Source organism: Dermochelys coriacea, chromosome 11 (genome assembly GCF_009764565.3).
Source record: "Dermochelys coriacea isolate rDerCor1 chromosome 11, rDerCor1.pri.v4, whole genome shotgun sequence".
Taxonomy (NCBI): Eukaryota; Metazoa; Chordata; order Testudines; family Dermochelyidae; genus Dermochelys; species Dermochelys coriacea.
This window is the reverse complement of record NC_050078.2, coordinates 51,174,755-51,192,284: the sequence shown is the minus strand read 5'-3', so window position 1 is coordinate 51,192,284 and position 17,530 is coordinate 51,174,755. Positions and strand designations below refer to the sequence as shown.

General features: G+C 39.9%; 1 protein-coding gene across 3 annotated transcripts in view; it reads left to right on the top strand.

Moving 5' to 3' along the window:
- Positions 1–16,839, top strand: part of CALCRL (calcitonin receptor like receptor) — a 114,604-nt gene extending 97,765 nt beyond the window's left edge. For all 3 annotated transcript variants that reach the window (XM_038421841.2, XM_043505452.1, XM_038421842.2), the window contains 3 exons: positions 4,722–4,940; positions 5,318–5,359; positions 13,683–16,839. In XM_038421841.2, the coding sequence (XP_038277769.1) occupies positions 4,722–4,940; positions 5,318–5,359; positions 13,683–13,904 (483 nt within the window). In that variant the 3' untranslated portion in view covers positions 13,905–16,839. The remainder of the gene's footprint in view (positions 1–4,721; positions 4,941–5,317; positions 5,360–13,682) is intronic.
- The last annotated feature ends 691 nt before the right edge of the window (positions 16,840–17,530 follow it).

The window sequence follows — 17,530 nt, the reverse complement described above, 5'->3', positions numbered from 1 at the left end:
TTTAGTTAAACTGTAATACAAAATCCATTGACTCAAAAGCCTGCCCCTTTGACTTTGCTACAATAAAAGGCAGCTGACCACTGGGAACACTGAAAATGTAAATTTTAAAATTGTATGTATCTGTATGCTAAAATGGTGAGTAATAATTGTATAGCTTTTTTTCTATCTCTGTGTATTTTGTGATTGATTTCTGAGAGCAATGAATGCCTCATAAAGTGTAAACATTCAGAGTGGCAGGCTAACAGCTGCATCAATGATTTTTTTATTTTCACAGATTTTCAAAAAGCTTTTTATTTCACTTGTCTTTGCCGCTGCCATAGTAAAATTTGTTATCTACATTATCCTCTTACCTCTTGTCTACACTGAAGGTCAAATCCTGCTCACTTTACCCATGTCAGCAGTCCCATAGAGGATAACAGCACTACTCACTTGGGTAAAGCAAAAAGAGTATATGACCTTACCTGGAAATAAGTTGGCACCACCTTTCTAGATAACCACACTTAGACACAAGTAGAAGGTCCACCTAGACAGGCTTTACTCTGCTACAAAACTAGAGGGGCAGGATAATTTGGTAGCTATGGCACAGGACAGTGCATTAGGAGTTATGGGTTCTATTTCCAACTCTGCCTCTGACTTCCTGTGTAACTTTGAGCAATTCATTCTGGGTTTGTCTACATCGGGGTGGGTAAACTATGGCCCGCGGGCCAGATCCAGCCCCTCAGGCCTTTGGATCCGGCCCATGAGATTGCCCCCTGTGGTAACGCAGGCCCCACACTGCTCTCAGAAGTGGCCGGCACCACGTCCCTGGGGCCCGGGGTGGGGGGAGGGAGCAGAGGGCTCCGTGCATTACCCTTGCCTCCAGGCACTGCCCCCCACAGCTCCCATTGGCCAGGAACAGGGAACAGCGGCCAATGGGAGCTTTGGGAGAGGTACTCGGAGGCGTGGCAAGAGCAGCCTGTGGAGCCCTGTGCCCCCCACTCCCCCAGGGGCTGCGCAGGGACATGGTTCTGGCCACTTCCCAGAGTGGCGTGGCGGGGGGCCAGGGCAGGCAGGCAGGAAGCTTGCCCTGGCCCCGGTGCGCACCGCTGCCATCCCGGAGCTGCTTTAGGTAAGTGGCACTGGGCCAGAGCCCGAGCCCCTCTTGCACCCTGCTCCCCAACCCCTGCCTGCACCTCGCACCCCTCCTGTACCCCAACCCCCTTCTCTGAGCCCCCTGCTGCACTCCCATGCACCCCAACCCCCTGCCCTGAGCCCCCACCACACCCTGCACCCCTGTGCACCCCAACTCCCTGCCCTGAGCCCCCTGTCCTGAGCTCCCTTCCACACCCCTCCCACACCCACACCCCTCCTACACCCCAATCCCCCTGCCCTGAGCTCCCTCCCACAGTCCGCACCCCTCCTGCACCCCTGCCCTGAGCCCCCTCCTGCACTCTGTGCCCTTCCTGCACCCCAACCCCCTTCCCTGAGCTCCCTCATACACCCTGCATCCCTCCTCTGCCCCAGTTCCTCTGAGCCCGATCCCGCACACCGCACCCCCTCCCACATCCCGCACTCCCTCCAACCCCCTGCCCCGGCCCTGCATACAATTTCCCACCCAGATGTTGCCCTCGGCCTAAAAAGTTCAGCCACCTCTGGTCTACATGGTGCATTACTGTGCAGATGGCTCTGCGCATGTTCCATTGCTGCTGCTTTGTGCTTATGACAATTGGGAGCTGAAAACCAATATGGATCACTAATGGTCTGTGCTGGCTGTGTGGAAAATTGTGCAAGACTTGGCATGATACCGGATGTGGGCTGAACTGTGTAGGAGTGCGCCGCTCTACTCAAGCAGTATGAGTCAACCGGTGACCCAGACGTGGCCAAACACTTAATCAAAACTTTGAGCTGTGTTCACTGAGCCAGAGGGGAGGAAAAGACCAAGAACCTGGACTTTATACGTTCCAGCCAGAAATGCTAGAGTTTACTTTGTCACTTTAGAGTAGCCCAGCAACCACTGACACCACGCTGATTTCTGTGAGTACTAACCATATAACCAATCACCTGCTTCACGTGGGAAAGACACCTCTGGAAAAAGAAATTAAGAGTAAGAGCGCATGGAGGATCTTCCAAGGCAGCACAAATCCAGAGCTTGCCCTCAACCTTTCATAGTTCCACAGATGGACAGAGTGCTATATAACATCAAGTCTGACACTACTGCCGGCTAAGACAACATCCTTCCAGAGTTCCTGAAACATCTTGGCCTATACCCCCATTCTTGGCTGGCTCAATTCTTCAAAAAGGTCACAATGCAGGAAGACTGCTGAAAATCTGGTGCATTTCAAAAGTCATCGGCCTCCCAAAACCTGGTAAAGACCCAAACCAGGCATCAAGCTACCACCCAATATCACTGCTTTCTGTGTGTCTCAAGGCTCTAGAGTGCCTCATTTTACAGTGAATAACACCAGAGGTGGAGAATATTTTTAATGTCGAGCAAGCAGACTTTCAACAAGCTCGAAGCACACGTACTAACCACATTAATTGAAAATGGTTTTCAAAGAAACCTGAAAACAGGTGCTATTTTCCTTGACCTCTCTGCAGCATACATGGCACACAGATCTACTTGTTAAAATATGAAGAGTCCTCCAACCATGGGTTACTGATGCCATCAAACAGCTACTCTAAGACAGAGGGTTCAGGGTGCATGTTGGTGAGAAAACAAGTGCTTTGATAAAAATAGATGAGCTGGTTACCCCAAGGGTCTGTTCTAGTTCCCACCTTGTTCAATATATACATCAATGACCTGCCACCAACCCAGTCATCTATGCAGACAATATCTGCTGTGGACTACAGGCTCCCACTTTCTGTAAGCTGGAGAATACCCTGAGTGACGAAGCTGCAAAGCTGGCCAACTACTGCAAGACATGGCGCCTTCAGCCTAGCACCAGCAAGATAGTCTCTAGAACATTCCACCTCCACCATGCCAACACTAAGAGGGAATTAAACATCACAATGAATGGCCAGAGGCGAAGCATGAAGCATACCAAGTTTACTGAGGTGTGACCCTCGACCAAACATATAAAAGCCAGCTGAGCAAGATAGCAGTGAAGGTCAAGACAGGCAAAAAGCTTCTCAGCAAACTGGCAGGTTCTTCATGGGGAGTGGATGCTCCAACCCTAAGAACCTCAGCTCTTGCCATCTCATACTGAAGAGCAGAATACTGTGTGCCAGTATGGATTCAATAGGCACACACCAAACTTGTTGATGTGCAACTCAATTCAACAATGTGCATAATCGCAGGAACTCTCTTAACTGACTCATCTTCTATGGCTTCCAATTCTGAGCCACATTGCTCCCTTACATAAGGAGGGAGATTGCAGCGGGCAAGCTTCTTGAGAAGGTACATGCCAACCCACACTTGCCCTTGCCTTTTTGTCCACGTCTTCCATCACAACATCCACTGTGGTCGAGGCTGCCATGCCAGAATGTGACAGCAGAATCTGTGTGGTGGGAATACAGGTGCTTAATACCAACCACCAATAAGTTCCTCTTCACAGACCCTTCTGCTCACCTGCCCGGCTTCAACCTGCCATGTCATCTGTGGGCCCTTCTTAACCAATTCCAGACTGGGCAAGGCCTCTGTGCAGCTACCCAGCACCGTTGGGATCTTTGAGACAATCCAAGCTGCAGCTGTGGCGCAGATCTAACAATGACACATATTATTGAGGTGTGTCCACTAACCAAATTTAGTGGTGGGCTCTGAAAATGCTATTGCTTGGCTCAGCGAATATGCAAATGCTAAATAAATTAGTGCGCACCACCTGAGGTATAAATTCTAGTGTGCACAAGCACCTTGTACACTAGGGAACTTCTAGGGCAAGCCAATAGGGTCCATGTGGGCCAGTGAGTGTATGACATGCCAGTGTGCACTAGAATTTACATCCCACTGGTGTACACTAGTGCACTATGTAGACAAGCCTTTAGAAACTGATTAAATCAATCACCTTCAGCTGATCCAGGATCAAGACTTTACATTAAATCAATCCCTCTGTGTGTAAATTCCCAATTTGTAAAATAGGGATTACAATTCTTTTCTGTTGCATGAGCATGTTGTAAGGATTTATTTATTAATATCTAGGAAGTGGTTTGAAAACCTTGGATGGAAGCTGCTGTAGCTATTATTTTACATACCACGATGTAGTCTACTCTCTTCATAATCCAGCATCCAAGATTGGTCCAATAACTTTGGGTGAAATACTGGCCCCTTTGAAGTCAATAGTAAAATTTCCATTCACTTCAGCAGGGCCACGATTTCATCCATTCAGATTAACATCCTGATCCTGGCACCAAAAACTCCTACCGATGTTAATGGGAATTTTGAATATGCAAGGAATGTAGGATCAGGCTGCTAGACTGCACGCCTCTTTGGGGGTGAGTTCCTGTCTTGTTATACAGGTACAAGCTTTAAAGAATTATGCATATATTGCGTATGTGATTATGTATATAGAATCACAAGGAGAAAGTTGTCATGAGAAGAATTAATCTCCAAGTGCAAAGTGTAGATCCAATCCAGATAGAAGATGTTTCAGATGCTACATTTTGTTATAATGAATACATGTCTAATGACATAACATATAGTCTGAGTTTTCTAATATGTAAATGTTTCCGTTGCTTTCAGTATTCAGTACAAAATAATTATAGTCTATTCTATCAGACTATTACAAAAGCAATTTCCTTTCTTACAGGTGAATCTTTTTTTCCTGTTGAATATTGTTCGAGTCCTCATAACCAAGCTCAAAGTCACACACCAGGCAGAATCCAGTCTATACATGAAAGCTGTGAGAGCTACACTCATTCTAGTGCCACTTCTTGGCATTGAGTTTGTGCTGTTTCCATGGCGACCAGAAGGCCGTATTGCTGAAGAAGTATATGACTACGTGATGCATATCCTTATGCATTATCAGGCAAGAAGCTTTAAGTTGCACTTGTTCCCTTGAGCTAGACAGTACTTGCAATATGACTGCGAATAAATGAATGACAAAGGGAAATTAATTAATTTCTAAACTATTTTTAGATCTTTATAAAAAATACTTCTGCTTATTAATAGCCTTATATTTCTCATTTCATTTAGATTAATCCTTTAAGAGGAATGAAATGTCATGCTAGAGTGCTGGCCCAATAGACCATCTGTATTATTAGTAATAATTCACTGAGTTTAGATTTGAAACGCATTTTTTTCCCTTTGCTCTCTAGATCTGCATTTTATTGGGGGGGGGTGTTCTTGTATTTCAATAAATCTTTATGTATTGAAAAAATCAAGAGAAAACTTTTTATTTTGCAGGGTCTGTTGGTGGCTACAATTTTCTGCTTTTTTAATGGAGAGGTACAGTAACTGATTTCAATTTATTTAACTTTCTTAATTTTGATTTAGAGTTAAAAGAAATTGTTTTGTTGTTTTTTTTTAAATCCATCATCCCCAATTTGTGATCCCAATAACAAATGTAAAATTGTAAATAGAAATTTAAATTTACACTTCTACATTTTAAAATAAGTAAAAATGTTAGGGATAAAGTATTTGTGAATAACTTACCTAGCAAGACCTCTTGAGTGTTGCCTCTAAAATATTTCATGAAATTCGTAAGGGTTTAAACCTATTAGGTGTTGAGCAGCCTAAAATTCTCTTGATTTCAGAATTAACGGCACTCAGCGCTTTGCAGGCTAATATCCATATAACAATAACAGCATTGCTATGTGGGAAAAAATTTCAGTACTGACAAATAAAATCATAAATTCCTAGTGGACATGTATTCTCATCAAAGAAACTACCAAACTGTCATCATTGTGTCAGCCTTACCCCCAGCAAGGCCTTGAATTGGTCCTTCAAGGTCAGGAATGAGGCACACTTGTGGGACAGAACTGGAAAAATTGTTGCTTTCTAGGAAATAACTGCTCTGTAATTAGGTTGAGGTCTCCATCCTTAGAACTGTTACTATGGTACCTTTCATGAACACTAACTTTACTGTATGAAATGGAAGTAAAAGGTCATCTCTTTTGGTGGTGTTTCAGATTTTTCATTTTGGGGGCAGAACTCTGGGCTTAACAGCCTTTTCAGCACAAATGGAAAAAACATTCCATTTTTGGGGGCTTTGTAAACTTTCTATATTTGGGCCATCAAAAAGTTTTCCTTGCTTTAGTTGGATCTCGAGTCTTCTGGGAGTCCAATCTTGCCCTTCAGGTGACTACTGAGCAAACATGCCAAACCCTCAAAAAACCCACAGAAATTGGGCTTGTTTTTGGCTTAATTGGCTTGTGAGTTGCTTGTTGGCTAGTTTTTGGCTTGTGGCTTGTTTGGCTTGTAGCTTGTTGCTTGTTGTAGGTTGTTGCTTCTTTCTTTTGATGGGCTCCTGGCAAGGAGAGGCAAGGGGCAAATGGGGGGGAGAGTCAGGGGTGCACAGCGGGTCCACCAGTGTCCCAGACTGCACACTTGAGGGGGATCTAGTCACACAGAGAGGTGGGGTTCTTAGGGATTGGCTTGTTTGGGTCTTGTTTTGAAATGGGATTAGCTTGATTTTTGGCTGATTGTGAAAGTCGGGGTACTTATTTACTGCATGAAAGTTGGCAACTATGCTACTGAGGGCACATACTTGCTCCTTCTGAAGTCAAAGGATTGTGCCCTAAATCTTCAGTGGGCTAAGGCCCTGACCCTGCATCACAGAAGGTAATAGAGCTTTGCCACCAGTTTTGTTTTCACTAGCAAAATAAAGCAATTTGGTACTTTTCCCATAATTCTATCAGGGAGACAGTTACTGATCCAGCAGGTACCTAGTTCTACACAACTGCTTATTCCCACACATAATTTAATTACAGTATATGTGAGTAAGCAGATGTGTGGAAGTAAGAGTTTGTAGGATTGAGCCTTTAGGTATTTTTAGGGCTGTCAAGAGATTAGAAAAATTAATCACAATTAATCACACTGTTAAACAATAATAGAGTACCATTTATTTAAATATTTTGGATGTTTTCTATATTTTCAAATATATTGATTTCAATTACAACACAGAATACAAAGTATACAGTGCTCACTTTATATTTATTTTGGATTACAAGTATTTGCACTGTAAAAAAAACAAAAGAAATAGTATTTTTCAATTCACCTAATACAGTGGACCCTCGCTAGAGCACGCATCCCTAGAGCGTGGATTCACATATAGCGCGGTCGTGGCGATGGATCCCAAATTTAAATATTTAAATTGGGATCCATGGTAACGCGGCCCCCACTATAATGCGGTCCCCGCGTTAACGTGGTTCCGCACATGGATCCGAACCCTGCATTCTAGCAAGAGTCCAGTGTACAAATACTCTAGTGTAATCTCTTTATCATGAAAGTTAAACTTACAAATGTAGAATTATGTACAAAAAACTGCATTCAAAAATAAAACAATGTAAAATTTTAGAGCCTACAAGTCCACTCAGTCCTATTTCTTGTTCAGATAATCACTCAGACAAAAAAAATTGTTTACATTTGAAGGAGATAATGCTGCCCACTTCTTGTTTACAATGTCACCTGAAAGTGAGGACAGGTGTTCTCGTGGCACTATTGTAGCCAATATTGCAAGATATTTACATGCTGGATGCGCTAAAGATTCGTATGTCCCTTCATGTTTCAACCACCATTCCAGGGGACATGCATCCATGCTGATGACGGGTTCTGCTCGATAATGATCCAAAGAAGTGCAGACCAACACATGTTTATTTTCATTATCTTGAGTGAGATGCCACCAGCAGAAGGTTGATTTTCTTTTTTGGTGGTTCAGGTTCTGTAGTTTCCTCATCAGAGTGTTGCTCTTTTAAGACTTCTGAAAGCACGTTCCACACCTCATCCCTCTTAGATTTTGGAAGGCACTTCAGATTCTTAAACCTTGGGTCAAGTGCTGTAGCTATCTTTAGAAATCTCACATTGGTACCTTCTTTGTATTTTCTCAGATCTGCTGTGAAAGTGTTCTTAAAATGAATAAAATGTGCCAGGTCATCATCCAAGACTGCTATAACATGAAATATATGGCAGAATGCAGATAAAACAGAGCAGGGGACATATAATTCCCCCCTAAGAAGTTCAGTCACAAATTTAATTAACCCATTATTTTTTTAACGAGCGTCATCAGCATGGAAGCATGTCCTCTGGAATGGTGGCCAATGCATGAAGGGGCACACAAATGTTTAGCATATCTGGCACGTAAATACCTTGCAATGCTGGTTACAAAAGTGCCATGCAAATGCTAATTCTCACTTTCTGGTGACATTGTAAATAAGAAGAGGGCAGTTATGTCCTGTACTATTATGTCCTGTAAATGTAAACAAACTTGAACAAGAAGTAGTACTGAGTGGACTTGCAGGCTCTGAAATTCTACTTTGTTTTGTTTTTGAGTGTAGTTATGTAACAACAAAAAGAGATGTTTGTAAGTTTCACTTTCATGACAAAGAAATTTCACTTCAGTACTTGTATGAGCTGAATTGAAAAATACGATTTATTTTATCATTTTTATAGTGCAAATATTTTTAATAAAAAATAATATACACTTTGATTTCAGTTACAACGCAGAATACAATATATAAGAAAATGTAGAAAAACATCCAAAATATTTAATATATTTTAACTGGTATTCTATTGTTTAACAGTGCAATTAAAACTGTGATTAATTGCGATTAATTTTTTTAGTTAATCGCGTGAGTTAACTGTGATTAATTGACTGCCCTAATATTTTTATTAGGCATTTTAAGAATGTATGAGAGACAGATAAATCATTTGACTAATAGAGAAGATTTGACTCAAATGCACACCCAAAATCTGAACTAACCAAAACTGAACCACAACTTTGTTATGGTTTGTTTAAGTTTCTCTCTCCATTATTTTTGGAGCTGGTCAGAACATTTTTGACCAAATTATGTTGTGCCAAAATATGCTGTTTTGCAGAATCTGAAACATTTTGTGGAAATCAGTTTTGCGGAAAACAATTTTGAGGCAATCCCTGTTGGGGAGTTAAAGACATGCTCAGAGTTGGTAATCTTGTCATTAATGCACTGCCCTGAGATGTGGTAGACCATAGTTCAAGTCCCTGCTCCTCTGTCTGTTCCAGAGCAGAGTTTTTCATCACAGATGATTCTGAATCTGATTGGATCACTGCCCACATCACTGTACTCTAATCACTGCCCCTCTCCTGCCCTCCACAACTGAAAAGCTCAGGTTTTGATCTGAAAACGGATAATTTGACAGAATTCAATTTTTGTGCAAACATTTGAATGGTTTTGGTTTTGTTCTACTGTGAAACGAACAAAATGGATGCAAAATGGAATTGCTGTCCTTTGATCAGCTATAATTATTTTTAATTTATGTGTACCTCTTAACAATTTTCCATTCCACTGCAGAACAAAATCAAATCTACTTGTGGTTTTAAATTTAAAACTTGCTCTATTAGCATTAGTAATCAATTATTTATTCTATTAGGTTTCCAATATTATGAATTTACAATCTATTCTTTGGCCGTATTCTCTCCGGAGCAAGAGCTCTGTTCAGTGTCAGGAAGTTGGGCAGCTGTCAGTTACACCACTAATTTAGGATCCTTAATGGGCCTTACGATGCTGGAGGATCAGTGTAACGAAGCTTAGCGCTGCTGTGCCCTCTACAAGCAGACATACTAGCAGGGAGTTCCCCTCCAACAAGGGAATTTTCTGCTGGGCATTTGTGGACAGATTACAGCTACTTAGCATCACCTGAATTACATAAAAGGGCCATAAATCATCTTGACATCTGGCCCACAATCTTTAATCTTAGCTGATCTTTGTCCATTTACATCACATTGCACAGAATCTTATGTTTTAAACATTGTCTTCTATGGTCTTTAGGTCTTCCAGTGGCACTATTCAACTTTTTTTCAGCTGGCTATAATTTCATTATATCTTGCTATTAAAAATGATAGTGTAGTAAGGTATAACGGCTCAAGGGGGGAATGACAATAAAGTTAAAAATCATACAAAAATCTGCACTCAACAAGTGTTCTCTTGGTCTCTTACTAGATTCTGCTGCAGACATGACATTCTGCAGGCATAACTCATAATCTTCTGTCCTTAAAGACTGTTATAGCAGTCTTTAACTTGATATGACTTATCTATGATATGTCCCTTTGACATCACTTGCCATAGCAAAACCTCATTATAAGTTACAGAATACTAGGCATCCTAGAGAAGTGGCAACATGCATGTGCAGTGTGTGTTGCTATATGGAATAACAGTAAATAAGGAATCTGCATCTGCTGCAAATATCTTTATTATTAATGGCATGTGGGTTTTCCATTCCTATGGGCAATGGAAAAGTCTTTACAGTAAAGACTGAGGTATAAGAATTGTTGGAAAGCAATATCTTTTCTTTATCCGTATGCTGGGGTTTCCCAACTGCTATGGACAATACCATCACTTTACCAGCAGGAAACCGCTATATCAGGCACTCAGACATAAGCTCTAACATAGAGCGTAGCATGGTCTGCAATCACAATGGGTGTTTGGAGCAGCCAAAGCTTCACTGGGCTTGATACAGACCTCATTGAAGTCGGTAGAAAAATTCCTATTGATTTCAGTGAATTTTGGATTAAACCACTAGTTTGGTTAGGGCATATTCAGTTGAACAGGAGACTGGCAGGAGCACTGCCCCAAGAGCCAGCACAGAGGGACATCTTTAAACTAGGAAGAAAAGCAAGAGCCATACAGCCAGACAGGGCACATGTATTAATGACCAGGAACTATGGCCATGACTATATATACTTTGCAATATGAGCTTATTTTAGGATTTTTTTTACTGTGTTTCATGTAAGAGAGTGAGCCCACAGTCTGCTAAAACTATTTAGAATTGTTCAAAGCTGAGAAAAGGATGATAAAGTTCTTCGACCACTCTGTATGTATCTTTTGTTAAAGGAGTATAATCTGGGGCAAAACTTTGCTGCTGCATTGATTAGCAATTTGCTATGCAGTTCCTAGGGGTTGGATTAGACATGTCAGATGAGACTGCAGGAAAGCCAGAAATAATGGATAGGTAAACTGCAGTGAATTACAAGAATAGACTGGTAGTGAGATGTTGATTTAACAGTAACAGAGGGGCTATTGCATGAGAAGTTAAAAAGACTTGGCTTCGTGTAGGAAGAAATACCATGAGAATATGTTGGAGCCTGGAGGTTTGGGGAGGGAGGAGATGATAAAAGAGAAAGTGAGAGAGCCATATTGAAGCACCAAATATAATCAACAATTGTAGACAATACATCACACTACATTGACTGCTTTGTTCTTAAAAATTATTATTGATTTGTATTGCAATAGTGTCAAAGACGTTACAAACTTAGTTCCTGCCCCAAAAAATTTACAATCTAATTGAAGAGATGATTCAATAAGTGTGACAAACAGGAAGGAAGGAAAAGCGGATGAGGGTACTGATGGTCTTGTGATTAAGACACTAGTCCAGAACTAAGATGATCCATTCTGAATCAATTCCTAGCTCTGCCATAGAATTCCTGGGTGACTTTGAGCAAGACACTCAATTTCTCTGTGCCTATTAGTAAATGGGAATAATAACAATTTCTCTTTCCCATCATCTTAGTCTTCAGATGCATTCTGCATAGTTCAGGGAGGTGTGCAACTTTTTGCTTCAGATCAACCCAGCATTGTGGTTTTCTCTCTTATTTATAAGTAAATATAATACCTGGTGGAAAACAGGAAGCCAGTAGAAATATTCAAAGTGTGGGGTGTCATGGTCAGAGTGATGGCTCTGAGCAGCTAAGTTTTTTATGGATTATAAAATGCATTCTAAAGCTTCCCTCTCAGAAGGAGAGATGTTTTAGACCATTCTTCTGCCTTGTGGCTCCACATGATTGAAGTGGGTTAACCACTGCAAAAAATTAAGGTCACACAACCAGCCTTAAGCCATGTACAGAAGTCCCTTTGACATGAACTGGAACTGCATACACAGACTGAGAAGAATATATGATCTTTTGTGTAGCAAGAGCAAGGTGACTAAAATGGATTACAATGGTAGTAGATGGTGTCCCAGATGGGAGAAGGAAAATACTAGCTTCCTTCTTAACTCTTTAAATAATTCTCCTCTCCCCAAAGTATATTTTATTTGTCAGCATACTGGGGAATATGAAACTCTTTTTAACTGAGGTTTTGATAGCAGACTACAGGAAGTCTAAATGTTGTGTCTATGCTGTTCTATTTGTATTTATTTATCATAATTAAAGCTGGAGAGAAATTAGACAGAATAAGCCATTTTGTTAGAAAAATGTAAACTAAACAAACAAAAACCTCAAGACATAAGGAAAGCTGAATGAAAGATATTGCCCCATAATAGTAATTTGTTAACAGACACTGATCCATCTGCAAATGTTAGTTTATATTCCAAATGGATGTACATCAATAAATCTGACAACATAAAAATAAAGGGCAAGATTTTCCCATGTGGCTGGTGATTTGAGTGCTAACTTGAGGCACATGGGTCCTGTGTCAAGACAACTGCATCTCAATATTTTATGAAAATCAGGCTCATCACAAATTAGGAACCCATAATTATTAGTCTGAAAATTTTGGCCAAAAGGAAATGAATAGTTAAGCTATTACATTACATTAAATGCTAATCAGATAGGACCAGATCTTTAACATGTGGTATCCCTTTTAGCACCTATTGTTAACAGCTGCAAATAACTCTGACACAATTTAGCACTTTTAGGTGCCTGGTATTTTGCTTGTGCATAAAGGAAGCTAGGAGGTAGATGGGAAGGAATGCAGGTCCATAGGGCTAAAACTCGATCCCTCCTGTAACGACACTGACTTCAGTGAAGTTACATGAATGTTCACTTTGGTCTATAATACAGTTTAGTGGTAAGACTAATACATAATCCCTGAGCTTAAATCTGAGCAAAAACATAAATTAAGATTTTTCCATAAATTTGATTTTCTTACAAGCAGCTGTTCCAGCATTCTGATCACTCCTAACTTGGCCTCCTTCCCTCAAAAACTAATTCCATGTGAATTTCATTAACACAGCACTTTAGTAAATCCAGTCTTCCTGTTGCACAGGTGTTTTGCCATATTGTATTAGAGGAAACCAGTGAAATACATAACATCCTTACAATGAAGCATGTAAACAAACTGAGGCCGCTGTGGTCTTCGACTATTCTATAAAATTTATTTTTAACCAGGGTAAGAACATGTGCTGAAACTACCTTGCCATTAGTTTTATGAAGGCTTGATCACAAATAAGAGAAGACTTGTTGGGCCAGATCCTAAGCTGGTGTAAATCGGACTTCAATGGACATATATCAACTGATGTTGCTGAGGATCTGACCACATTAATCATGAATAGAGATAACCTTTGGATAACCACATTAGGGCTGAGGCAGTGTGTGAACTTGTACTTCTGTGGCCCATGGTATAGAATAGCCCAGTCTCTGGAGCTATAAATCCAAAATCTTTCATGAGCATTGAATGTATTAAAAATGTTAAATATAATGATGTTAGTCTAGATTTACCAAAAATACAGTCTAATTCAATTTGTATTTCTTTCATAATAGCTCATGATTTTGATGCTGTATACTAATTTTAAGGCCCGCACATAAGCATTTTTCCATGTAATTTATACACATTTTGTCCCTCTTCCTTTCATGGAATAGGTCCAAGCTGTTTTGAGAAGGCACTGGAATCAGTACAAAATCCAATTTGAGCACAGCTTCAGCCACTCAGATGCTATGCGCACAGCTTCCTACACGGTATCATCCATCAGTGATGTTCAGGGCTACAGCTTCAATCACGATTTCACGAGTGAACATTTAAATGGGAAAAGCTACCATGACATGGAGAATATTGTTTTAAAATCTGAAAAGCTGTATGGTTGACTGCAGAAATGCTGTATTGCCCACATTCTAGTCCTCATAGCTCATGAACTTGAAGTTTGAGTTAATGACTTCGTGGCCAGAAGATTTTTACCTCACTTGGGACATGTTTTTCCTGAATGATGCAAACTTAAAACAAGTATTTCTCATGTGTATATACATATGCACATATGTGTGGATGTATATGGTATGCACACATATATGTTCATATATAGATATAAGTACATATATAAAGAATCAGACTTTGCCTCTTCCGTTTCTACTGTGTAGACCAAGTTGGCAATTATTTTGTATGCAGGGAATCAATGAAGGATTTCTTATTCTCTTGAAAGTTTGTGTAAAGACTGTTTTGTATTGAAAGCCATATCATTTGCCTGTGAGAACTCATCTTGTAAATACTGTCTTAGTCATAATATATTTGCTAAATTCATCCAGTACACAACCTAAATAAGTGATTAAGATTGAACTCTGTCAGGAAAGACAGATTGTTGAAGATAATCAAGTCTGAGATGTTGATATGTATCTGGCTCATTTTTTGCCAGTATTTTAAACCAGGCATGTTGTAAAGGCATCCAGATGCCAATGCCCAAAATCTGAGGCATGAAACCCCCACTGCTTCTATTCTTCAATGTTAAATTTTACAAGATGTTTTTAATTATTTTAGTAGACAGACAGCCTGATCCTGCTACAAATGAAGCAAAAGGAAGTTTCTTATTGACTTTAATGGGAGCAGGACCAGTGAGGTCCTGATCTGGAAAAGCTGATAAGCCCATCTTTATCTTTGACTTTGATGGAACTTAAACTAGTGCTTAAGTTGTTTTTAAATTCAGGCCGGATTGCTGACTTGGAGCAAGATTGCATACATGTAAAGAAAAATATTTTCCTTGCCACATGCCTGATACCTGGCTCCTTAGTTTATGAATCAGGCAAAACGAATCCCATTGATACAGTGGGAGTTTTGTCTGAGAAAGGCGTGCAAGATTGCATGGCATGCAAATAAATATTATCTTAGAGCCAGCTTCTTTGGCCTAGGCTAGAGTAATAAGAAAAGATGGTTTGGGGCATTTTCCAGTGGTTTTTGGAACACTTACCAAGTCTATCTTATGAAAATCTTTTGGAGCCTTTCTGAAGTGCCTTGTTTGGGAAATTCAGTATTATTTTATGGTGACTGATTGGATAAGGCTTGAATCTGTTAAGGTCTTAAGAAAAATATATCTTTAAAGACAGCATTTTCTGTGTATTTTTAAATGTTTTATGTTTTAAACAAATTGTGTATTTTCAAAACAAAGGAAGAAAAATCAAAAGGGGGGCACGTGATAAAGTCTTATTCAAAAGTATTTTTTTAAGGCTGAATAAAGTGAACTAAACAGAAATGATGAAAAATCTAGTACTGTGGATGGTAGAATATTGCCATGCAAAAGTATTTCTGATTTATTAAAACCAACACCAGAGGATTAAAAAATACTTTCTCAGAACACCTCAGTTTTAAAGGCTTATTGTTGAATATGAATAATTCAGTTTTGGCCTTTAAGGGTGATATGTCATTAGTCTTCTAACAGACTTCAATAGACAGCTAATTAGCCAGCCATTATAGGGCTTATCAGTTTGAGATTTCATAAGAATGTGAATAGTTTTTGTCTTCATCACAGCAGTTTGCAACTTTATGTATATGTTTAAACCTTCTATTGGCTGGTAATTGAATTTAGATTAATTCTGTTGGCTGGTGAGTTAAATTCTAGAGGCCTAATGTTCCCATTAGATGATGCAACTCTACTGATTTTACTGGGGTTTTTACCTCTTAGTGGAAGGGAGTATTGGCTGCTCATAGCTCCATTAAGGAGCTGTGGATTGGGAAGGTAGGGGGTTAGAATGAGGTCCACAGCTTCTGGTACAAGAGCCATCCTAACAGCTCACAGTGACAGGCCCAATGTAGAGCCGTGTACACTCTTAGAAAAGAAACAGCCTGCAGCCCCAGTAAGGTGAGGTGAGAAACAATCCTTTGTGGCCATGGTGTGCCAAATGGCGTGAGAGCTACATTTTGTCCCTACGCATGAGGTAGACCTTCTTGCCTATGGCTGTTGTATTAGAGAATAAGTTCTCTACACTCTCTTCTTACAACACCCCTCTCACATATCCAGGCAATCAAGAAATGGTCTAAATGCTCCTTTATCAGAATAAATTTGAATTAAATCCTTACGCTGATTTCACACATGGTCTTTTTTATATATACTTTGTACTGTGTTTGAGCAAACACTGGTGTAGTTACTATCTGTGCTCTGAAGGAATATAGACAGTTATGGGGTTTTTTTAAAGAGTTCTTTTTACCAGGCCAGCATTTCTTAGTAACTGTAGTTTGCTGTTAGTATGTTATTCAGTGAGGATTTGAAGTCTCAAAGAGGGTTGGGGGAATACCTGTCTTGTTTAGGATCTAATTTTGTATTTGGTATCTGTAATACTAAGGTGTTAGTTTTATATGTTTATGGATCTTACTTCAAATGAGAGAGAGTGTCTATTTTTATGCTACTGCTATCAGTTAATAAAATGCCACAAAGAAGTTAGGTCATGCTCACTGCTGGGTGCTCAGTTGATTCCATTTTTTAAAATGTTAATTTACTAATTGTTTTGTCATTCATTATTTTTCAAGTTAATGATCTGCTAGAGTATTTGGCTGAACATATGCTAAAACACATCCTCCTATGTTACCATTTCATGTCCTAAAAGAGTCATGCTAGAAATCAAGCAACATTCAAATTATTGTATAATGTAAATAAGATTAATGGACTATAGCAATGTATTTATTGCTTATCAAGTAAGAGCAAAATGAAAAAATGTGAAATTATTTTTGGTCTTATTTTCACTCTGTTCCTATGAAACATTCATTTTAATTGTTGATAAACAAAGTATTAACTTTCTGATCAATAAAATATTATTATGCTTATTCAGTTCTTAGAGGTTTTACATATAAATGTCATGGTTTCTATTTATTACAATAGCAATAAAGGTGAGCAAATGCTCAGGCTTTTTACTCCTTCCAAACTATATATGAAAAGTAATCTGAATCTAGGGAAATAGGTATAAAATTGTTAGTAGCACTACATAATGCTGGAGTATTTTTTAACGTTCTGCAGATTACAGTCTCCTAAAGCTTCTGATGCCATACAGGCAGATTCTCCAGCACCTGTATGGAACCCCAAGTGATTTCAATTCACACGTTTCCATAGCTGCACTACTAATGGTGTCTTCATGTCACCCTTACTTCTGAATCTGCCTTTGGTTAAATGCCATATATAAATAGTCAATTGCTAATATTATTCGGCTGGAGTGTCTTTTCCATGGATACCTATGGGAACAAAAGGGCTGAATAAACTTAGGGTATGTCTTCACTACCCACCAGATCGGCGGGCAGCAATCGATCCAGTGGGGATTGATTTATCGTGTCTAGTCTAGACGCGATAAATCGACCCCTGAGCACTCTCCCATCGACTCCTGTACTCCAGTGCCATGAGAGGCACAGGTGGAGTCGACGGGGGAGCGGCAGCAGTCAACTCACTGCAGTGAAGACACCCTGGTAAGTCGATCTAAGTATGTCGACTTCAGCTACATTATTCACATAGCTGAAGTTGTGTAAC